The sequence below is a fragment of the Lepidochelys kempii genome, chromosome 7 (genome assembly GCF_965140265.1).
Source record: "Lepidochelys kempii isolate rLepKem1 chromosome 7, rLepKem1.hap2, whole genome shotgun sequence".
Classification (NCBI taxonomy): domain Eukaryota; kingdom Metazoa; phylum Chordata; order Testudines; family Cheloniidae; genus Lepidochelys; species Lepidochelys kempii.
The window spans coordinates 88,552,102-88,576,648 of NC_133262.1; the positions used below are offsets into that span (position 1 = coordinate 88,552,102).

At 39.8% G+C, this 24,547-nt stretch overlaps 1 protein-coding gene across 11 annotated transcripts in view; it reads left to right on the forward strand.

Moving 5' to 3' along the window:
- PCDH15 (protocadherin related 15) overlaps positions 1–24,547 on the forward strand; it is a 1,355,521-nt gene that overhangs the window by 793,675 nt on the left and 537,299 nt on the right. The window contains exon 1 of one of the 11 annotated variants that reach the window (XM_073353686.1): positions 11,902–11,952. The exons of the other annotated variants lie outside the window; for them this stretch is intronic. Coding sequence (XP_073209787.1) covers positions 11,940–11,952 — 13 coding nt within the window. The 5' untranslated portion in view covers positions 11,902–11,939. Of the gene's footprint in view, positions 1–11,901; positions 11,953–24,547 lie in introns of those variants that run through there. 11 annotated transcript variants of the gene reach the window in all.

Consider the following 24,547-nt stretch of genomic DNA (forward strand, 5'->3'; position numbering starts at 1 on the left):
AGAAACTGAACAACTAGCAAGGGATGATGATCTCTAGTTCAGCTCCCTGAGGATTGGTCTGATCAGTCCCCTGATGGTTTGTTTTAGGACTTTTAATTTTGTAAAATTCCAAACTTGGGCTCTGAGGTAACAGCCTTTAAATCGTTGTTCAAGAGATTATTTTGTTCATTAGAGTGTTTGCCTTCTCCTTGCCTGGGCTATTAAAGTGAAGCCACTACTGCCCCGTCAATGGGGAAATTGAGGCAGACTTCAGTGAAGTCACACTTGACAGAAGGTGACACTATAAGGTAGGCACCCTTTTTACAGGCTGATAGAAGACAACACTGAAGTTGTAGGTGCTTAAAGGGAAAGATGTATGCTGATAGTGCTCACCAGGGCTTCCGTATATATGCATTTCTAGGCAATGGATCAGAATTATGCCCCATATATAGAAACTGTATCCTTTTACAGATTGTGACCAAGATCTTAGTGACTGATATTTTTGTGTTGGTACCCTCTTCTTTGATATCTATAACAAGAGTAAATGTGAAATTAGAGATCTCATGAAGAAAAAATTGACCAGATTATCAAATGTACATATACAGTATATGCATATTGGGGATTTATGTATAAGCATACCTATGTGCAAAACCACAATCCTGACTTGTGCTCATCAATTGTGCATTGTTCTGGAGCATTATTGAAAATGTGGGCTAGCAAAGTCTGGTTTCTTGCCAATGCCCTTCATTAAAATGACTCAAACTGCAGATTAGGCAGTCAGAGTGATGATTGTTTGCTCATTTGTCCAGTAAGTAAAGATCCTGTGTTTTTACTTTCCTCATGGCTCCTTAGTGGCAAAGCTGGTATGGTTCCATGTTTTCCCATGAATTTTCCCTCACAGTTTTTTTGTGACCAGTAATCATATCATTAAACTTCACAGGTTTCTAAAATAATATTGTGATGATTCTCCAGGTGCACAGGACTGGGAATCACAGTCCTTACCCTGTCTCAGTGAGGGAGAGACTTGTTGGTGCTTAACGGGATATAAGCTTCCTGGCTCCACCAGTCTGTTAGACACCCCAACAATCTCCTCAGAGCTCTGCCAGTCCTTACTTTCTTTTACAGCACTCCTATCCCTGAGTCTCTCTGAAAGCATCCTCGTGTAATATTCAGTGAATATCACTGGATATTCAATTACAAGGTTTGCTGTTCCCAAGGGAATAAACTGAATCCTTGATTGGTAAGTCACAGGATCAGGTCCTTTGTAACACCAGAGCACAGAGATGTATTTATAATGAAACAGTTTATTATATAAGATTTAAGAGATACCAAGTAAGAATAAGGGGAAAAAAGGATTATGTATAGAACAAAAAGTATAACACTCTTCTTAATGCCTTCCCTTAACATTAATAGGCTAAAATCCTTGTTTAAAGACATCTCTCATATAAAACACTGTCCCAGCGTCACCAGCCCACATGGGTGGAATCTGCTGTTCGTGGATGCAAAAAGTGCTGTTATTTTTGCTCCCTCAGACATTGATAACAGGGTGCTGTCCCTGTTCCCCAGTAACAGTCCAAATAAACCTTTTGAAGTGTGCCTCTACACAAAGCTGTTTTCTCCCTATTCTTCTCTTCCTGTTGACTTCCCATCCCTTTTTTGCCTCATATGTAAACAGGGCTTCCATTGTTTTGGCTTACTAGACTTACTCTACATTTGATATGATAGTTCAATATTCTAAGGAATGGTAGGAGGCAAAACAGCAAAATAAAGATAATGGACTTCAAGAAGGCAGGCTTTAGCAAACACGGAGGATTGTTAGGTAAGATCCCATGGGAAGTAAGTCTAAGGGGAAAAACGTAGTACTGGAGAGTTGTCAGATTTAAAAAAAAATGATCATCAAGGGCAGAAATTAACCATCCCAACGGATAAGAAATACAGTGAGAGGCCACTCTGACTTAACCAGGAGATCTTCAACAACCTCAAATTTAAGAGTCGTACAAAATATGGACACTAGCTCAAATTATGAAGGATGAATATATATTATACAGTATATATAAAACAACACCACAAGCATATAAGGACAAAATTAGAAAGGCCAAGGTACAAAAGGAGATTAAACTAGCTAGGAGCATAAAGGATAACAAGAAAATATTTTACAAATACAGTAATAGCCCAGGACAGAGGCCTATTACTCAATGAGAAGGGAAAGAAAATACAGCAATGGCCAAAGTATTAAATGTCTTTTTTGTTTCTTTCTTCACCAAAAAAGATTAGCGATGATGGGATGACTAACATAGTGAATGTTAGTGTAAATGGGGTAGGATTGGAGGCTAAAATAGGGGAAGAACAATTTAATAATTGCTTAGACAAGTTAAGAGGTTTTCATGTCAGCAGGGCCTAAGGATATACATCGTAGACGACTTAATGAACTGGCTGAAGAGATCTATAAGCCATTAGCAATTTTCTTTGAGAAATCATGGAGGATTGGAGAGATCCCAAAGGACAGGAAAAGGGCAAACATAGTATCTATCTATAAAAAGGAGAATAATGATATTCTATGGAATTATAGACCAAACAGTTTACCTTTGGTACCTAGAAAGGTAATGGAGCCAATCAATCAATCAGTTTGTAAGTACCTAGAAGATAATTAGGTGATAAGTAACCTCATGGATTTGGTCAAGAATAAATCATGTCAAACCAGCTTAATATCTTTTTTTGACAGGGTAACAAGCCTTATAGATGGCGGGGGCGGGAAGAACAGCAGACGCAATATCTCATCTTTTGTAAGGCCTTTGACACTGTCTCGCATAATCTTCTCATAAGCAAACTAGGGAAATGTAGTCTAAACAAACCTACAATAAGGAGGGTGCACAGCTGGTTGGAAAACCATACTCAGAGTAGTTATGAAAGGTTCACAGTCGAGCTGGAAGAGCTTAGTGAGGTGGGTCCCGCAGAGATCTGAGTCCAGTTTTAGTCAATATCTTCCTAAATGATTTGGATACCGGCAAAGAAAGTAAATTTATAAAATTTGAAGATGATTCCAAGATTGGAGGCGTTGGACGTGCTTTGGTGGACAGGTTTAGAATTCATAGTGGTCTTTCTTGACAAACTGGACAATTGATCTGAAATAAATAGGAGAAAATTCATGAAGACAAATGTGAAGTACTACACTTAGGAAGGCATAGTCAAATGCACAAATATAAAATGGGAAATGACTGCCTAGAAAAGAATCTGTAGGTTATAGGGGGTCACAAACTAAAAAAGCAGACATTGTGAGATGTATTAGCAGGAGTGTTGGAATCAAGACATGAGAAATAATTCTTCTACTCTACTCTGAACTGAAATGGCTTCAGCTGAAGTCTTGTGCCCATTCTGGGCACCACACTTCATGAAGGACATGGAGAAAGTCCAGAGGAAAGCAACAAAAATGATTACAGGTCTAGAAAACATTACCTCTGAATAATGACAGGTTTCAGAGTAGCAGCTGTGTTAGTCTGTATTCACAAAAAGAAAAGGAGTACTTGTGGCACCTTAGAGACTAACAAATTTATTTGAGCATAAGCTTTCGTGAGCTACAGCTCACTTCATCACTGAATGCATCCGATGAAGTGAGCTGTAGCTCATGAAAGCTTATGCTCAAATAAATTTGTTAGTCTCTAAGGTGCCACAAGTCCTCCTTTTCTTATTACCTCTGAAGAAAGATTTAAAAAATGGGTTTGTTTAGTCTGGAAAAGAGAAGACTGAGAGGGGACTTGATAAGTCTTCAATACGTAAAAGTTTATTATAAACAGGAAGATGATAAATTGTTCTCCTTAACCACTGAGGACAGGACAAGAAGCAATGGCCTTAAACTGCAGCAAGGGAGAGTTAGGTTACACATTAGGAAAAAAATCCTAACTTTCAGGGTAGTTAAGCACTGGAACAAATTACCTAGGGAGTTTGTGGTGTCTCTGCCATTCGAAGTTTTTAAGAACAGTTTAGACAAACATCTATCAGTCTTGGTCTGGATAATACTTAGGTCTGCCTCCATGCAGGAGATAGGACTAGATGACCTATTGAGGCCCCTTACAGTCCTACATTTCTGTGAATCTAGGAACCTAGACAGACTGATTAGTATGTATGTGTGTGTGTGTATGTATGTATGTCCCTTTGTCTGGCAACACCAGTTTTTCACCTCTGCTGAAGGTAATACCTTGCTGCAAACTATGAGGACATAGTTTCAGTATGTATGCATAACTTTTTCAATATTATCCATCCATACATTTCACAATTATATTAATGACCAGCACAATCCTGACTTTCATTTAAAATCTCACTCAACATTCTTTATAGATGATTACTGCATCAGCAATGCGTTGGATGTAGTGAGTTTGTCACGCCTTCAGGGGCTACTATTATAGAACAGTGAACCCTTTGGCAGTTGGCACTGAGGAGTTCTTAGAGGTATGGTCATCTGCAATAAAGACTGTTTTGACATCTTCAAATGTACATGGATGACAGTCGTGCCTACTTTCCCCTATGTAACCTCATTTATAGTTCTTTCTCCGGATCAAACATCTTGTTGTCACCTACACTGTTTTTCATAATTCTGCTTATCCTTGTAATAGTAATCACTGGACTCCGTGACAGTAGCATGAACTTGTACTCTGATGCATTTCAGAAGATAGGAGTCCAGGAAATAAAGATCCATATCAGCACTACTGTGTGTCACTCCATGGCACTCTCCACTTCTCTGACATGGAGGAAATGTTCAGACAGATGTGCAGCTAAGCATGTAACTGCAGATACAATGGGAGGTAGTTGCCTAACTGTCTTTGAAAATCTATCCCTTTGTCATTACAGCAGCTTGTGATCATTACACTGCAACAGCACTCTGGGCACACCTCTAGTACAGACAGCCCTGCTACAGGGAGCTGTTTTTGCTTATTGATATTTCACTGATGTGACTAGTTTGCTACAAACACAGATGCAGCGGGAACATATTATTGTCTCATTTGTAAAGCAGAATGAGAGCTTTCATAACTTATGGAACCTTTGTCCACATAGTGAGCTGGGAGCTGCTATTTGCTTTTTCAAGGGCAACCTAACGAAAATGTTGATAACTCTTAGAAAGTTATAGTTTCATAACCTTAGAAATATTGAGTTTATACTTAGGTGAAAAAGAGCAGTTCAATAATATTGAAATATTTTTAATTCAAGATGGAATTTTAACTTTTTAAAACTGAAATTCAGTACTAAGCAAGCAAACTTAGAACCCCTGTATAATTTGCTTACTAAATGTGTGTGTGTGTGAGAGAGAGAGATAGAGAGGATGGAAATCCCACTGAAGTTCCAATAAAGCTGTTTGTGCGTGTACATAGCTCTCATGGGACTTCAGTGGGATTTCTATGCTGCATGCATATACATGTTTAGCAAGCAAACATTTAACCTCTGTATAACTTATTTATATATTTTTATAAGTCATACAGAGGTTCAAAGTTGGCTTGTTAAGTGTATATATGTATGTAACATGGGAATATCACAAACATATTAATTGGCCTAAGACTTAACAGTTAAATAAATGTAGGGATTTTTCCCCCCAAATGGTTACTACATTTTTATCACATTTGAAGAGCTGACAGTAATTTAGGTAAAGTGTATAATGGTATTTAGAATAATGTGATAAAGTATTTTGTAATAATTAAGACAAATGTAATGTAGGCAGGATTGAGCTGAGTTACAATACATGTAAATATTCAGAACTCAGTGCCCAGTACTATGAGATAATATCTTGTAATCATTAATTATTTTTTAATTATTTGTATTACTGTTTCCAGGGGCTTTTTGTAGTTCCTAGGGGCCCATTATAAAATAAATGGTACTTCAAACTAAGAAAGGCTGTATCCTGTCAAATTGAAAATGAGGAAATAGCTGTTTAAAATTATGGCTTGACTGTCTAAATAGTTTGACAACTAGATGAAATGTCTCATTTAAACAACTGGAGTTGAGAAAAGATCAGTGCAAATTCTGTTTCATTTTCTCCAATCAGAAGAAAATACTTATTTTAACTAGATCAGATGTGAATCTAAGTGTGTGTGGAAAGACTGAGAACATATTGCACATTTGATTTAAACATGATACATTAATAAAATCCGGAAGTACTTTATTTTAATATTTAGAAGACACAAAATAGGAGCCTTCAAAATAATCACGATCATGTTTGCTTCATCAAAGGGAACATCAATATATGTGTTTTCAAACTAATAGCCTTGACGATTTCATGTTCCATTGCTACACAATTCAAAATAGGTCTGCATACTGTTCATTGCACTAGGCAGCCATTATTATACTTACAATTATTAATTGTATGAATGACTGTTGGCTTAAAACTGGCAAAAGTATGAAAATACGCTTGTACCATATAGACTTGTAATTCACTAAATTAAAAACAAATATCATTATTAAAAGTATTCTGAGTTACCCAAATTAGTTCAAGGGGGTAAGGGCAGCTCAGAGAAAATGCCAGGGTTTTATATATTATTATTATTAATTATTTATTTGCACATGAAAAAGTAAAAAACGCCACCCTACAATATGCTTGCTACCAGCGCTATTTGGAGCTATTGACCAGGCAGCAGATCCTGAGCTGGGAAACCTGGGTTCCATTTCTAGCTCTGTCAATGACTTGCTGTTTGACTTAGGCAAGATATTGAACCTCTCTGTGCCTCAATTTGTCTCCTCTGAAAAATGGTTTAATGGTGCTCAGGTGAAGTTCTTAGAAATCTGCAGCTGGAAAGTGCTAAGCATTGGCACTCTCGTATCACGGGCATGGGACAGAAAAAGAACCTAAATGGAACAGAAAGTTACTGTGAATAGAACAACTGCGGAACTATCTTACTTCAAAGTTTAACTCAATATTTGAGTTCTAAGATTTACAATGTGAAATTTGAAGCCATTCTGAAAGCACACAACCTCCCTGCTCAAAAGACTCCAGACTCCTGCGGCCTGGTGGTCCCTCTGTATGGTTCACCAAATGATTTAGACATTATAGGCCACTAAAGTAGCTCTTTGAAAACCAATGTTTTTATCAAGTTTATAGAATAGAAACAAGGACCTAACTATGCATCCCTTATTGTCCGACTATACCGAAAGAAGGACAGGAGACATCTGATATGGTTTTAAGCAGACTGCAACTTTATTATTAGATGTATGGGACTACCCAGCAGAGAAAAGTATACAGCACACGTAACCCCATGTTCATTTGGTAATTACCCGGGGGACTTCTGCCAGTTCCCCCTCCCTCCCCCACACTTTTTCGATATAGGTCCAACAGCCAATCCATTGCTGGGACCTTAGCATCCACCCAGAGGAGGAGGGTTAAAGTGGGCTATAAGAAAAGCGGGTTGCCTCCCTGCTGTATCAGTCATAGGAGCCCCAACCCCCTCCACCCATCCCCCATTCCATTCCCTTAACAAACACCTGCTCTTTAAGTCCTTTTCCAAGCCATTTATCTGGCAGCTAGCACAATGCGCACAGCCTGTCTTGACCAAATTTGGTATTTCACCACCTAAAGGGGAGGAATGTGGGTGCTGCCTCAGCCTGTTCCCATATAAAAGGGGGTTTCATGCACAGGGCTGCCCTTTTAAACTCTTCTGCCCATCCAGTTCCCAGGGGATGAGTCAGTGTCACCATGCTGGCCTCTTGTCTCCTTTTGCATCACCCCCCAGCCAGCCAAATTCCCCCCTCTTCTTAAAGGTGTGGTGCAGTCATTCACATGAGTAAGGGCTAAAGGGTCGTGCATTTTATTTCTATTTGATGTCAATAGTTACTTCTGTAAGTAGAGATGACTCATATGACTAATAGTGGTAGGGACACTTCAAAAGAGAAGAAAAAAATACTAACTAGGCAATGTTAGAATGAAGAGAATTGTCATAATTGGTGCATGCCTATGATCTATAAAAATATGTATTTGAAATTGTCATATAATGTGTATATAAGACCTAATATCCAGTGACCTCTTAGTTACTTTAATTAAAGCAATTACTCACTGAACTGCAGATGTTAAGGAAAGAACTGATTTTAAATGAAATGTTCAATATTTAAGGGATTTCAAAGTCATTTACCCTTACTTCAACTTCCCAATAATAGACTTTTTTGTTATTAATCTAATTCCATTCAAATTCCATTACCAGAAAATTTTTTCTAACACTTTATAAAGTAGAAAAACATGGCTATTGTAGGACAGGAAGAAAATCCTAATTTTGTAGTTTAGAATTAATGAGTTGGCTCCTTACTCACACTAAGACACCGAATCTGGTGGCACAAAATGGCCATGGTGATGCCTTAATTAGGCAACTCAGGATGCCCCAAATGATAGCAGCATGTCAGGGTTGTGCCAGGAGAAGGGGCAAGATCAAAATACTGCTATACTGCAGTGATCTCTGACCTTTAGAGATGATTATTAGCTGGTGTAGTTTTGGAGCAGCCTTAAATCTGCTCTAACTTTTGTTAGGCACCAAACTAGCTCCTGACAGCAATGATAATTCAGGAAGCCCCAAAAGTGACATGCAGCCATCATTTCAGTTCCCCTCTCAAGTCCCGTACAGATTGTAGGACAAATTTCTGTAGCCATAGACCGTTGCTTCCCTCCTATATTGGTATCAAATTGATTAGATTCTGTATTTCACCTCTTGAATTAAATAATGACATTAATGTATTGCTGAATTCAGTGGTGCTATAGAATAATAAAGGAATTTGCAATGGTCAGGTTATGGGTATTTCTGGCAGTGTAGTGACATTTTGATTCATAGAGTAAATTCCACCCTGGCCGTTAATAGCTGCAACTTCCATTGAAGGCAATAAGAGTTATGCATAATTTACATCACAACTGAATTTGGCTTCAGAAATTTTGGGGATTGTGCACATAAAGAGAAGTATGAGTAGGCAAGGATGTTTTGTGTCCTCCTGTTAGCTGCTTTTTCCTACTAGTCCACAACTTCGCTCTTTTCGGTTTCTAAAATTACTTTTCTTTTACATACCCACTGCATGATAAAATGGTAAAGTTACAATATACTGCAACTTCTGTCTACTTAATTATGTTTATGCCCCACTTTACACCCAGATTTTATGTCACCACTAAATATGACTTCGAAATTTCCCTCACAGTTGCACTGACTTAATTTAGGCTGAATTTCACCCATGGTGCAAGTGCTATATTGGGTTAAATTAACAGAACTGTTGGGAAACAATCAGGAAGGGGAAACAATAGGTCAAGATAACCCACTCTCCAGTAAAAACTTCAGGGTTGTTATGAGACAATGCCCGAGCTATTAACTGTGAAGATTCTACCCCCAGCCAAGGTATCACACTTATTTTGCCATTCAGGACAGAGACTGGGAACCAGAAGATCAAAATAATTATAGCTGGGTAAAAACGGAGAGGCAGTTGTTGGGGAGCCACTTGGATTGACACAGGCGCCCACTGGTGTGTCTGAAGAAGCTAGATTTGCAGAGGCTATTATTGGGGGATGGTAAGCCTGTGTGTAAAATAGGCATACGTATAGATGGTTGGTTGTTTTAAAATCCTTCTTCTCTTAAAATCTTTGTTCTGACTGTTGAAATTAAACAATATTTTTTTTAAGAAGGCTGTCTGGTTACTATATTCACAATTGGTTACAGATGCCTGAAGGGATGAACCACAAGTGTTGAACTCAGTCATATCTTCTGGATCAGCATGGTTGATACATAGGGTTCTATAACCCAGTGTCAAGTCTAAGAGTGGGAGAAATATGGAAATATATTCTAGAAGAGGTGGCAGCATGGGACATGACACCTGTGCCGGTGTACTTAGAGACCAGAGAGGGGACAGAGGTGCAGCAAGCCCTGCAATCATGACAGTCCTCACAAGTGAAGAGAATCCTGAATTAATGAGAATACACATCCAGCAAGCTACTCTCCCTTAGGAAGATATGGGTCCTGCTTAAATCACCATCTGTTCAGACACACCTATTCTATAACACACTGCCAAAGTTTTACCCAGTACTCTCTCAAGTAAGGGACACTTCTGTTCAGTGTGGAACCATCAATGAAAACACTCAGTAACAAGACCCAGTTGTCATTGTGGACAACAGAATGAAAACAGGTGTTTAATGCACAGTGACTATCAAAAGAGCAAACAAAATAATAGCATATATAAAGAATGGGATAAATAATACTGAGAATATTATGTCATAGTATAAATTGAGTGTGCTTCCCACGTATGCAAAACGTGGTTCACATCTGGTCAACCAATATAAAAAAAGGTGACAGAAATTATTAGAGGTATGAAATAATGTCCATAAGAAGAAAGATTTAAAAGCCTGGGACTGTTTAGAACAGAGAAGACATGCTAGAGACATACAAAATAATGTTGGCTGTAGAGAAGATAAATCAAGTACTTCAGTTTACCCTTTCTTTATACAGGAACAAGGTGTCATTCAATTGAACTGAAAGATTTATTTAAAAAAAACCCAGAAACCACAAGGTATGACTGAATCCAAGAGCTTAATAGGAATCAAAAACAGACATTTACAGTAAATGGATAGTGACACCATTAAATAGGGTTTAAAAATATAAGGGATATAAATGCTTATGCTTATGGACATAGAGTAATAAACCAAACTACTTTTTTGGGGTTAAGAAGAAATCTATAGCTGGGTTGTTCCACAATTGTTCATTTGCGTAATGTTGAACCTTCTTTTGAAGCAGGTGTTACTTGCAACTGTCAGAGACAACATACTGGACTAGTTGGACCACTGCCTGAGTCAGAATCTCAAGGCTTATATCTTTAATTTTGGGAAAATAATTTCAAGTAAAACTTAAGAAAACACCACATGAGAACTAATTTCCAGTTTGAGTGATTTGAATCTTCTCATTTTGGATTGTTTTGTTTTTGAAGGGTTTGCAGTTGCAAGTGTCCAGAACAGAAACAATATCATCAACACCAGAAAGGGAAAGTCAAAGGAAACAAAATGCAATGCACTCTATGTAAAGAAGAAGGTAATTCACAGGCAAACATAATGAGGGACTAAATTAAAACAAATAAAAGATTTATATGAATTGATTGAAAATGAAAGGAAAAACCTGCACACAAATGCAGAATTGAATACAAAAATAATAGATTAAAATAAATGCATATACTGCAATATTGGTTTCAGTTGTTTAAACACATTTGAGGTTGAATAACTCAAGAGCTGTATTTTTAAACCCAAAGTTGGCAAGTAATTGACAAATTAATACACCAGTGTGATGGAGTATACCTGGCCTTTCATGTGCCCCTGGTGGATGGCCTGTGCTCCAACTACACCCCACCCCACAAAGAAGCAGCAAAGGTGGGTCCTCCAGACCTGACTAGAAAGGCCTCATTGAAGCAGCCCATCAGAGACAAGCAGGCTCATCTAAAAGAAGATGCAGGGTCTGAGCAGTTCATTTCCTCAGTGGGACCAGAGGGGTGCTCCACTCTGGCCACAGGAACTTGATGGGTTGCATTTACTGGATGTGGGAGTGAGAGGACCTGAGAACTTTAACCCTGAAGTAACAGGTGAAAGGAAAGGGACCAGGTTGGAACAGTCCCAGTGAATGCAGCAGCAACTACTTAAGGAGAGCAGTACATGGTTGCTGTTATAGAATCTCTGGGTCATAAACAAGAATAGTGGGTGGGCCTGGGTTCCTCCACCAGCCACTGGGAAGGTGACCTAAGCCCTAAGAAGGGGACAAGGCTTGTTTAGAGCCTAAGTGAAGAGTGAGATTTAAAGGGCCCAGAGATGGAGCTGAAGATGCAGTTGAGGGCTGACAGTTTGTTGAACACTTTGCTTCTTTGGAAGGGGCCATCCTTTTGATTGTGTGACTTGGCCAGAGCGCTGAGCCATTGAAGACCAAGGTCAACAACCTACAGGGGGTGCCAGGAGCGGGAAAAGTTCAGCAGTGCTACACCCAGCCACTAAGATGCACTCAGGAGGTGAGTGTCCCTGTCACAACCAGTATTTAAATTACTGTTAGACTAAACAGAACCTTTTTCTAGTGAATCTTTTTCTTTTTTTTTTTTTGTTCTTGGATACATACCAGAAGGCCAGCCGTCCTCGAATACCCCCTTATGCTTGCTGGAATAAGATCAGGAGTTTCCAATCATTCATTAAATAATTTAGTAAATTTGATGGATTTGGGTTAATATAAATGAAAACAATTTCCTGTGAAGAAATCCAGAACTCATGAGAAATAGTCATGCAGAAATATGCCTGGTTGGCAGTTGGCAAACTGAAATAATTTGCATGTCTGATTTGAATCACGTATAAAGGATTGTTCCTGGTAGGAGTATGGAGAAGTTTGAGGGAAGACATCTTCCTTCTGTTGCAATACTTGTGTGATTTAAAAGTATGGTGGTGAAGATAATATCTTATAAGATGGCAGTTATAGTCCTTGAACAATGACCAAACTCCTTCCATAAGGGACTGTACTTAGCCAAAAACATTGCAAGGCTAGAGAGCAGCTACAGGCTTCATGAAATGTGAAAGAATGCATGCCATTTAAAACCATTAGTGAAAGGTAGCTCCATTTCATGATTAGCTTTTGATTTACAGGCTTCTTTCCTAACCCATCAGTCCTTAATATTAAGGAAAACATTGTGGTCTAGGTTCATATTTCAGAGTCTCTATCTAGCTATGTGATCTACATATCATTATGACCTGAAACAGAAGTATAAAGTCTTTTATATGAAGTTGTGATGTGTTTAAGATTTCTTGGGTATTTCTTTTATTTACAAAAAAAAAAAATATGATCCTTGGGTGCAGAGTCTGACGAGAATGAATTATGTGTTTGTGTTCTTTAAAAGTAATGTATGACAATTAGTAGTCATAAATCTTGGGATATGTATGCATTTCATCACTACCAGATTGGGAAAACATGCTGGTTGAACATGTTATGTTATGGTCCCCGCAATAAGCACAATTAGCAGTCATTCTTCAGTGCAGTCAGTCACTCTCTAGCCTTGTTTCAAGTAACAAATTAACCCATTTCTGATAACAGTTGTCCGCAAAGAGTACAACTGGAGTACAGTGCTGAGACCTGAATGGTGACAGGTCTGAATCAGACAAAAATGTGTTTTGGCCCTGTCAAGGTTCCTCCCCCACTCTGAACTCTAGGGTACAGATGTGGGGACCTGCATGAAAAACCTCCTAAGCTTATCTTTACCAGCTTAGGTCAAAACTTCCCCAAGGTACAAAATATTCCACCCGTTGTCCTTGGACTGGCCGCTACCACCACCAAACTAATACTGGTTACTGGGGAAGAGCTGTTTGGACGCGTCCTTCCCCCCAAAATACTTCCCAAAACCTTGCACCCCACTTCCTGGACAAGGTTTGGTAAAAAGCCTCACCAATTTGCCTAGGTGACTACAGATCCAGACCCTTGGATCTTAAGAACAATGAACAATCCTCCCAACACTTGCACCCCCCCTTTCCTGGGAAATATTGGATAAAAAGCCTCACCAATTTGCATAGGTGACCACAGACCCAAACCCTTGGATCTGAGAACAATGAAAAAGCATTCAGTTTCTTACAAGAAGACTTTTAATAAAAATAGAAGTAAATAGAAATAAAGAAATCCCCCCTGTAAAATCAGGATGGTAGATATCTTACAGGGTAATTAGATTAAAAAAACATAGAGAACCCCTCTAGGCAAAACCTTAAGTTACAAAAAAGATACACAGACAGAAATAGTTATTCTAGTCAGCACAATCCTTTTCTCAGCCATTTAAAGAAATCATAATCTAACACATACCTAGCTAGATTACTTACTAAAAGTTCTAAGACTCCATTCCTGTTCTGTCCCCGGTAGAAACCAGCATATAGACAGACACAGACCCTTTGTTTCTCTCTCTCCTCCCAGCTTTTTAAAGTATCTTGTCTCCTCATTGGTCATTTTGGTCAGGTGCCAGCGAGGTTACCTTTAGCTTCTTAACCCTTTACAGGTGAGAGGAGCTTTCCCCTGGCCAGGAGGGATTTCAAAGGGGTTTACCCTTCCCTTTATATTTATGACAGGCACAGGTTTTCAAACAGTGGTTAAGCATTGCAAAGAGGCAGCTGTGGGTCAGTTTACAAGACTACATAGAGGAGAAATTTAAATATATAGGGATGTTGCTGATATTTAAACCACAATAGGGTAGTTCTTCCGTGCAACTAACCAATAGTCTAGTATAAAGTACTACTACAAAAGCAAACAACAGTGACTGACTGCTCCAAAATGGCAGATGGGTCGAAAACATCCCTGGAAATGTTGAGGTAAAATGGAGCTTGTGGTATAGCAGAATACCACAGTGGTTGTCACTATGTGAGATCAAACACTGTTCAGAATGAAAATAAATACATTTACTTTTTTATATATGAAACCAATTTTTATTGCTAAGTTAATACCTAGACAAATAGCTACATTTAAACTTCAGAAATAAAGAGCAAGGTTCTAAGTCCTCCTCTTTCTTGCCCACACTTTTATCCAGGGGTTTTCCTAAACTAATGGGAATGCTGAAGTACTGTAATCAGTTGTACGACAGCCCCTTTGCAGACCTTGGCATAGGGGCAGGGTCTGGATTGTAGGTAGGAAAAGTAGGCTTTGCTAAAATGCTGTTACACTCCAGCAGTCTCAAGCTGCCTACCTAATAGCCAGGGGGTGGTGTCACTATCTTTCCACCACCCAAATCACTGAGCTACACAGAGCATGGTATTCATGTAACTGAGAATCTGACCGGTACAGTCAGTTTTCTTAAGAGCTTTATGGAGGAATAAGATTGGCAGATACATGTTCATTCACTGATCACATACTTCTTGAGGTGGTGAGGGGCAGACACTAAACATGCTAACATTCTATTAACTCCTCTTCATGAAAGGAAGGGAGAATTGATGACCTTTCCTATTGCCTAAGGGCTGCTCTATATTCTATTGGCTTGTAAACCCCCTTTATGTAGCTGTTTAACCAGCTAGGAGTCACTGAAACACAGTGAGCTCCAGCCATAGCCTGCAGTTGCCAATGAGCCTGGCAGCTGGTGGTGCAGAGCTGTCTGCACTAACTCTATGCCAGCTTGGGATTCTTTTGCACAGGATAAATTCTCAGATGCATGTTTGGTGCAGCTTTAACTCCTCTTTGTGCCACCAGACAAATATATTAGGAATCTTCACATGAAACATGATGAGGCCTTTCATTTTTATAGGGTGTTCTTTATATGGCAGTGTCATAAAATGTTACAGCTAACAGCCTAAAAGAGAGAAACACAGCACTGGATAAAGTAACTTTTTTACAGGCAGAAAATGGAAATGATCAAAGATGGGGGTGGGGGAGAATAAAACAGTTAAAAGTAGTAAACTGTCAAATAATCTTAAACACTCACTGAAGTGAGGAAAGATTACAAGGATGCAGTAAATGGAGAATAGTGAGGGAGGATCAGTACTCTAACTGTACAGTTGGCCACACTGAAATGGAGATTTAAAACAAGGTATGAAGGGAGGGAGATTGTTGAGAAATGAAACACAAGCAAAAGCATGACCTCAGTGAGAAGAGTCAAAGCAAAGTGCTGCCTCTCCTCCACCAAGATTGGAATGACAGAGGAGTGGGTGGATATAAACTCAGAGAAATAGTGTGGTGTCTTACTGATTCAATGTATGTACAGTATATATGTGTTCAAAATGAATTGAAAATTTTGGCACAGATTTTTTTATTTTAATAACAAGGATAACCTAAAGAACCATTCCTATCATTGTCAGGACACAATTAATCCAAGAACGGATGAATCTGACATTGTTGACTGATGTCCTCTCCTACTCCCTCTGCCCAAGAACCGCCTACTACTACTTATTTACACTACAGTAAGATTGATTGCTTCTGGCAAACTTCATTTTTCCATCATAAGTAGGACTAAAACAAAACACCCTTCCACTAACACAGCTGGACACTTGTGGTTAAACACTGAATTGATAACTGGCAAGTGGCTGCCTGGCTGTTAAATATATTACCCTTCATTTTTTTGGATTCTAGATTTCAAAATAAGCAAAAATGTGCATAGTTGTTAATAATAACCAAATCATTCATGTGAATTAATTAACTTTCCACATTCTTCATTGTCTAGGAGGTCCCCAACTATAAAAAATTACTAGTACTTTCTAGATATTGTTCCATTCTGTAATTAGGACAGAGAAACAGCACTATATAGCTAACTGTTTCTTAATTCTAGGAATTTACAAGCAACTAGGTCTGCTCTGCATGTTCTAGCACCATATGACTCCTAAAACTCACATCACCATATAATTTCCCTTCCACAACATGAGTACAGTACATGTATATTTACATAATTCTATTTCTGTTCAAGTAACAACTCTTAAACTAAATTAAACTTTACAGGTTCAAAGTTGTACATGTAGTTATAAATTGTTAACTGTACATAAGATTTATTGTAAACTTGTTTCATATGAATTTGCTCTCCTTCCCTACACATGTATGTGTGTAAATTCAGGAGACCAGACACTATTTGCATTAGATGTAAAAATGCTAGATACCATGTTGATGAGTGCATTGAAGATGCCTATTACAGAAACTGTTAAATGGATTTCTGATTAATTTTTTAAAAAGCTGAATGTCGAGGTGTTGGCATGTGGGAATAATGGCCCTCAAAAGCCACATTATCAAGTGGATCAAGTACAAAACTAGGAGCTAGGAGATCTGTATTTCTGTTCCAATCTTGTGCTACTGAGTGGCCATAATTATACTTAGCAGTTCATTCCAAGTAATTGATTGCTTCCTTCAAGTAATTCATCAAATGGAATGTACAGGTTCTCTATGCTGTGCACTTGTATAGAACCTTCCCTCTAAAGATTAAAAACACACATTACAAACGTTAATTTTAACAACATTCCTTTGAAGTAGGTAAGTTTTACTATTATATTGTTAAAGAAACTGAAACTGCGAGGCATGATTTGTCCAAGAACACCCTGAGCAAGAAAGAAGAACCTAACCCTTTTGTTTCCTAGACTTATGGTTCAAATGCTAGACAATATTGCCATAGAAACAAAGCCATGTGATTTATGTGATCAATTTCAACCACATATAGCTCAGATGCTGAGTAGCAAGCTACATAGTAAAAATCACAGGAAAAAAATTGACTAACTTTTAATAGCTAACTCATTCATAAAAATACGAATTTCCTCAGGGAAATTCAGTGACCAGAAAAGAAAGTGAAGACCACCAGATATTCTTTTTAATTTTTTCACCTCTAGCATTACCAAAACTTGGTTCTTAGTATCTGGGAGGTCATTCATATTAACAGTAAGAATTTGTTCATAAATGTGTTAAAACCAGGTTGTAAAGAACAATATTGACTCAGCAAAGATGGACAGAAATGCAAAAAGAGGTATAAGTGGGAGAATAGCTATTCTTTCCAAAACATCATGCACTGTAACTGGGACGTAGCACTAGCTAAATAATACATTTACTATTCCAGGAACTTTAATCTACCACAAGGACTGCATGTCATAATATTAGTGGTGTATATCCACACTAGAACTGGAGGTATAATATCCCGCACTAATTGAGTGAAAGCATTAAAAATATAGCGTAACTGTGGCAGTGTGAGTGGCAGATGGTCCACCTGCCTGAGGACATACCTAGAGTTTCAGATGGAATCATACTCAGGGTGGTTAGCATGCCAGCTCTGTGGTCATTAGCAAATGGGGAAGTGGTGTCCAAAATAATCTGTCAATCGAGATGCAGTACAACTGAAAAAGCAGAGAATCCCACAACAGGTCATTTCTGTAACAGAATATTTGCTAGTGCAGGTATGTCTGCCCAAAGCTAAAAATTACACCTCCAGTTCCAGTGTAGACAGAGTGTTTCAGTGCCATCTAATTAACACCAAAGTAACTTGCTTCAGTGCAAGCATCAGAAACAAATATTCTGTTCCTTTCTTAGAAATTATGTTTAAACCCATGTAACACAGTAGTTTCCAGATAAGACCTGTTGAGGGGTTTTGGTTTTTCTTTGGTTGGTTTTTAGTTACTCTTTGTAACATACAAACAGCAGAATAATAAATGAAATTGTAAAGTAGCCATACTTTTCTCTCTGATGTTTCCGAGCTAGTTCCCCTCCATATTTCGACCAACCATGATCCAGCGGCATTGTTTCTCTGGTCATTTTTTTAACTTCTCTTCTGAATAGGGGTCTCCCTTAGAATTCTGCTTTACGTTCTAGGGTGAGTTCCTCACACCCACTCCAGCTCTATACCAAATAAAGAACTGGAGCAGCATAAAGGGGCTATAAAAGACTCAGATCTGGCTAAGGGAGGATTCCCTCAGCACAGGAACAGAGGAAAACAGCCATAAGGCTGTCTTCCCAAGATCCTCTTACAACTTTTGGAATGAGGTGTGTTTAGGGCAGGGTAGGCATGTCCGGGATGGTGTAATAATATGCAGCACTGGAGATTCTGGGCAGTACTCAGGCCCATAGATGGCTGGTAAGACTGCTGTAATTCAGACCTTCCGAGTTTCCTAAATTACACCAAAGGATGGAGAGCAGTTCTGAATTGGGAGGGTACAGAGGTGGCTTAAAGGCATCTCAGTCCTTTCTCCCCCAAGCTGTGAATTCGGTGCTGCTCCTCTTAGAGGTTCAGCAAGACTCTTCCCCCAGGAGGAGATATTTTGTACCATATGTGAACAGTTGTGTTTGATTTGTTCCTTAATTATTTATATTTGGGTTGGATAATGTGGAATGCGTAGTAGAACTACGATTTATTTCAGTAAGATAAAATAAATGGCTGGAACCAGTTAGCTTGTCTGGACTTGTTTTTTATGGTTTAATTGTTAGGAAGCACCGTCATTGTGTGAAAACACTTGTTTCTAAAGGCTCTTGGTTCTTTCATCTATCAATGAAAAGCATAACAAGAACCAATGACTGGAAGCTGAAGTCAGACAAACTCAAATTGGAAACAAGGCTCAATTTGTTTTGAGCCGTCAGGGGGATTAACTGCTGGAACAAACTACCAACAGAAGTGGTGGATTCTCCATCCTTTGAAGTCTTCAAATCAAGGCATCCAGTCCTTTCTGCAAGATGTACTTTAGTTAATACAAGTAACTGGGCTCAATACAAGGGTAACTGGGTGAAATGTAATGACCTGTGATATAAGAGGTCAGATTAGATGATCTAATGGATCCTTTTGGCCTTTAATCTGTAGGCATGTCAATAGGAGGAGCTGGGGGAGTGATTCCTTAGCTGTGACATACTCACGCTAGTTCTCATTGAGCTAGCATGCTAAAAATAGAAGTGTAGTTGCAGCAGCACTGGCGGTGAAGTGACATGCAGGCTGGCTGTGCCAAGTACAAACATACCTTAACCCGCTGGGTGTGTACTTGGCACAGCTACACCATGCTGCTGCTTGCCACTCCCCTTGGTACACCAGCTACACTCCTATTTTGAATAGGCTAGCTTGATGAGAGCTAGCACGAGTATGGCTACACAAGCTAGAGAATCACCTCCCTGCCCCACACTGAGTATAGACATAGCTTTAATAAATCTATGAATAAATATTGACAGTTCGTTATCTGAATTCAAGATAGCATCAGGGAAAGCAACATAAAGTCTCTCCTTTCCATCCCCATATGCTCAGCAGAGTGAATGCTTGGTTCACAAAAGTTGAACTATAATATATTAGAAAACTTAATTTTGCCACTTGTCCAGTCCCTTCTGTTTCCATGATGCATTGCACTAATAACAAAATGTTACCTTTTATCTATATGGATTTAGAAATAATAGATCAGATTCAGATCTCACACTGATGTAAACTCAGAAAAATTCCATTGAGGTCAGCGTTGTTACTCAGGATTGTAAACTGTTGCAACCGGGATGAGAGTCTTTTCTAAAGTTTCTAGATGTCTTCTTTTTTAAACAGCTGAAAATAGTCTGATCTAGCTAACATACATGCCAACACAGGCTAGAATGGCAGGCTGACATCACTTATGCACATCATCTAACACTGTGGTCTCCAACCTCTTTACACTCAAGATCACTTTTTGAATTTAAGGGCCACCCAAGATCTATCCTACCCCTTCCCCGAGTCCCTGCCCCTTCCCCAAAGTCCTGTCCCACTCACTCCATCCCCCCCCCCATCACTCGCTCTCCCCCACCCTCACTCACTTTCACTGTGCTGGGAGTTGGGGTTTGGGAGGGGATGCAGACTCTGGGCGGGGGCTCTAGGCTGAGCCTGGAGCAGGAGGTTGGGGTGCTGGAAGGGGTGAGGGGTGCAAGCTCTGGGAGGGAGTTTGGGTGCAGGAGAGGGCTCCAGGCTGGGGCAGAGTGCAGGGGGGATATGGAGTGCTGGCTCTGGAAGGGGGTTGGGGTGCGGCCTCCTGATGGGCTGCACTTACCTCAGGTGGCTCCTGGTTGGCAGCGCAGCATGGCTGCTGCTAAGGCAGGCTCTCTGCCTATCCTGTCCCCACGCTGCTCTCAGAAGGAGCCGACGTGCCCCTGCGGCCCCTGGGAGAGTGGCACGTGGCTCTGCGCGCTGCCCCTCTCTGCAGGCACCACAGCTCCCCATTTCTGGCCAATGGGATCTGGAGCAGTGCGTGAAGGGAGACCCATTCCCCGGGGCCGCAGGGCGTACTGGCCACTTCTGGGAGCAGTGTGGGGCTGGGGCAGACAGGAAGCCTGTCTTAGTGGTAGCCCCGCTGTGCCGTCTAGGATCAACCAGTCGATCGCAATCAACCTGTTGGTGACCACTGATTTAACACAATCTTGTTCTATCATCCCATTCGAAAATCTGTGGAGCAAATCAATTCAAAATTTGGACAGTATAATCAGTTTCAAGAATGGCACTATTTCTGTATACAAGGGCTGGACTAGACAGCTAAGGGAGAATAGTGATAGCAGTCATGGAAATGAAAGTCTCGGACCGAGGCCAGAAATTGTGCAATTCTCATCATGGATGTTTTGGATGCACGCTGGAAGTTGATACAAATACTGCTTTCCTGTGGGCATCTTCATTGGTTGCTTGGCAAACATAATGGTTATAAATCTTGGCTTTCTGCAGAAGGCATTCTGGCTTTTTGTTCCTTTGCAATTACTAGTTGGACTTTGGGTGGAGCGCGCGCGTGTGTGTATGTGTGTGTTTGTTTCTTGCTCTTCAGGGATACTTTTGGGGTTTTTTTGTCTCCCTTTTCTATAGAGGCTTAATAAACACAACACTTTTTCCAGTTTGGCAGAACCATTCTCTCACAAGCAAATGTATGTAAATACAATCAAAATGCTGCATGCAGTAACTGCACAACATGTAGACAGGATACAGAGTATATAAGCAGTACACATCTAAGGTTTATTATTTTTCAAACCACTGAAATTGTAACCTCATTGGGTCAAAACTAACTTGTTTACAAACTTAGAGCCAGATTCTTAGCTGCATTGAATGTAAAATTAGTGCAGCTGAGGAGATGAGGGAAGCAAAGATATTTCTAAAGGTTATGTCCTGCAGTGAGTTATTTATACCCAAGTTGTTATTCTTGGGTTAGCCTAGCTTGAGTGAGAGCAGCCACACTCCAAAGTAACACTCAAGCTGCTGTGTTCACACTAGTTGCTGTGCTCACTTATGTGTAGCACTAAGACTTTGGGGACATATCCCATAGTTCTTTGCGCTGCAATAAACTGAGCTGCCCTATTATTTGTTTCCCCATAAATTGTAAGAGAACTTGTCTGTCTTTCTGGGCATGTGAGGGGAATTAAGGGAAGGCATCAGTGGCCCTCTGTTTTCTGGTGTCTGTGCCTTGTCATGGTGGGACAGCTTGCATGCTCTAACTATCTCCAGAGTCTTGTCAGCGGGGGCTTTTTGCTCCTAGTATGTTCAACCATGCCAGAGGGAGTGGCCAGACAAAACAGACACCCTGGTCCTCCACGTTGGGGGTGAGGCACAGGGCTAACAACCCTGTCCCGTTTATAGTGCAGAATGCTGGGGAATGAGAAAGTATGACATGTCCAAACTGTCTTCATTCCATACAACCTGTTTCAGAAAAATCCTCCGTATCTTTTCATACTGAACAATCTCAAACCAAGATCTATTGACACAGTGCAGCCAAGATGATCTGAGCACCATCATTGCCAGGAGGCGTTGGAGATGGATCGGTCATATGCTTTGGATGGAAACTGATTCCATCACCAGAGTAGCAATAAGATGGACACCCGAAGGCAAGCAAAAACGAGGCCACCCGAAAACAACATGGCAAAGAGCTGTGGAAGCCAAGATGAAAAACTTGGGGCACAGCTGGGGAACCATTGGAAGACATGACAGAAATAGAGTGGAGGAGTGGAGGAGCTTCATCACTGCCCTAAACGCCAGAGGCATAATAGGAACATGATGATGATGATGACTGATGATCAGTGGCCCTCCAGTAGAGCTAGCCAGTGTCCATGCTGCAGAATGGTCATGTTAGCACTACTTGTCAGTGGCTAACTCAAGCTTCAGCCTATACTCCCTGACAGGCCAGGCAACTTGAGTTAAAAGCACCGCTATACTTGGGTTTTTGTGTGTGGACAGGACTTGAGTTAGGGACAGTACTTGAATTATAACTCAAAATAACTTTGCAGTGAAGACAAGCCCTCTGACAGTTTTCTGCTCTCCTGATCCTGGGAGAGTTGGGGGTCCATTTCAGCCCCCAGTACAGTATTTCCAGCCCCAAGTGTTCAAAAATCACGAGTCAGGCTCCTCAGAATTCTGAGATTTTAAAAAACAATAAATTTGAGTCTCGTTTTTTTTCCTCTGGTTTTTTATCCTGTAATGATAGTCATATTTTCAAGCTTTTCCCCCTCAATAATGAGGGCTGGATCCAACAGGGATCAAGATGGGAGTACTTTATGTTCCATGCTAAGTGCTACCTACATGAAGGTGGATGAAGAGAAAACCATGTAGAGCTGGCTATGACATCTTTTTTTGGAGAATCCTTGGCTACTCCCTTAAGGCAGCTTTCCACCTGTTTTGCCTGTTTTACCTCTGCTCAGCATCGCAAAGCAGGTGGGGTTAAGGCTGAGAATCTGACCCTTAAGGTTTATAAAGTGGGCTGCTACAGCATGGTTCCCAAATTTAGAGCCTGATTCTGTGAGGTGCAGAGCTCCTTCTCTAATCCCATGTCATGGGAATAGATAGCCTCACTTTGAGGCACTGCATACCATTCAGAATTTGACTCATAAAGCCTGACCCTGAAGTCCTAATGCAAGTAAAAGTCCTATTGACTATAATGGGAATTTTATCTGCGTGAGAGTGAAAATTAGTCATGTGTTGTTCCTCCTTTCTCTCTTATATTATTTTTCGGTGTTTATCTCCTAATGAAAATGCTTTTTAAAATGAGGTACTGAACTGAAGGACTTTTATTGGAAGAACAGAAACTGCATTTGTGCGGTAAATTTTAATATTATGGGAAAAGCAGCCTCTTCTAACCTTTCTTGCTGGGTCATTATTATATTAGACTAAACAAACTAGGAGCCATCAATTAAGCATTTAGTATTCATCACTGAATATCCAATATTGGGTTCTCATTTTGGCAAGTCCTTAGCACAAAAAAAGAAGAAAGCAGCACACATTTTTTAATCTCATTTTTCCTAAGCTTCCTTGTGCTTCCCCTTGAAGAGGTCAGGACTTCCCCAGGGAAGCCAGCCTTACAGTTTGAGAAACACTGAAATAGATCCGTGCATAGACATGTAGATGATTTTAGAGGCAATATTTCATGCACTCGTTTCTCAACCATGTTTTATTTTCTTAACAAACTCATTGTGGAGGAGCAGTGATTCCCGGTGCATTTTATACATCCACTCACACTCTCTCTCTCTCATATCATGACTCCCTTTCTCCCATGTGGCATATTTACATACTGAAGCAGATAATCTGAATTCTTCAGTGTATTTTAATAAAAATGCTGGCTGTAATGATCATATTCTTCCCTGTTGGAAGTTGCATAACTGCTGTTAGCATTAAGAGAAGTTGTGCACATAAACGTTGGGTAGGAACAATACATCTACTAGTATTTTACTGCGCCTACCAGCTATGAAGTTACTCCAGAAACAATAAATATAGATGCAAACAGAAAAATTTGGTAAATGTAGGAATTGAAACAAGCAACACTTCTTCATCCTGGTGAAAGAAAAGTAAAAGTGGTGTGGGCTCAGTTTAAAGTATTTATTTTTAATATAAATTTTATGAAGTCAGTAAATTTAAAATATACCAAATATGTAATATTGCTTAAGAAAATATTTGTCCTTCAGCGTAGAGTGCTGTGAAAGGTGGAGAGGAAAACCAGTCAAGGACATCAAAATATGAGAATATTTTTTTGGACAAACATTGACCAGGAAAGTTTTTAAATGTTTTGCAGGTTGATATTACTGAATAACTAGATTGCCATTTTATTTCAAGTCATATAGAATCATAGGACTGTAAGGGATCTCGAGGGGTCATCTAGTACAGTCCCCTGCACTCATAGCAGGACTAAGTGTTATCTAGACCAGGGTGGGCAAACTTTTTGGCCTGAGGGCCACATCTGGGAATAGAAATT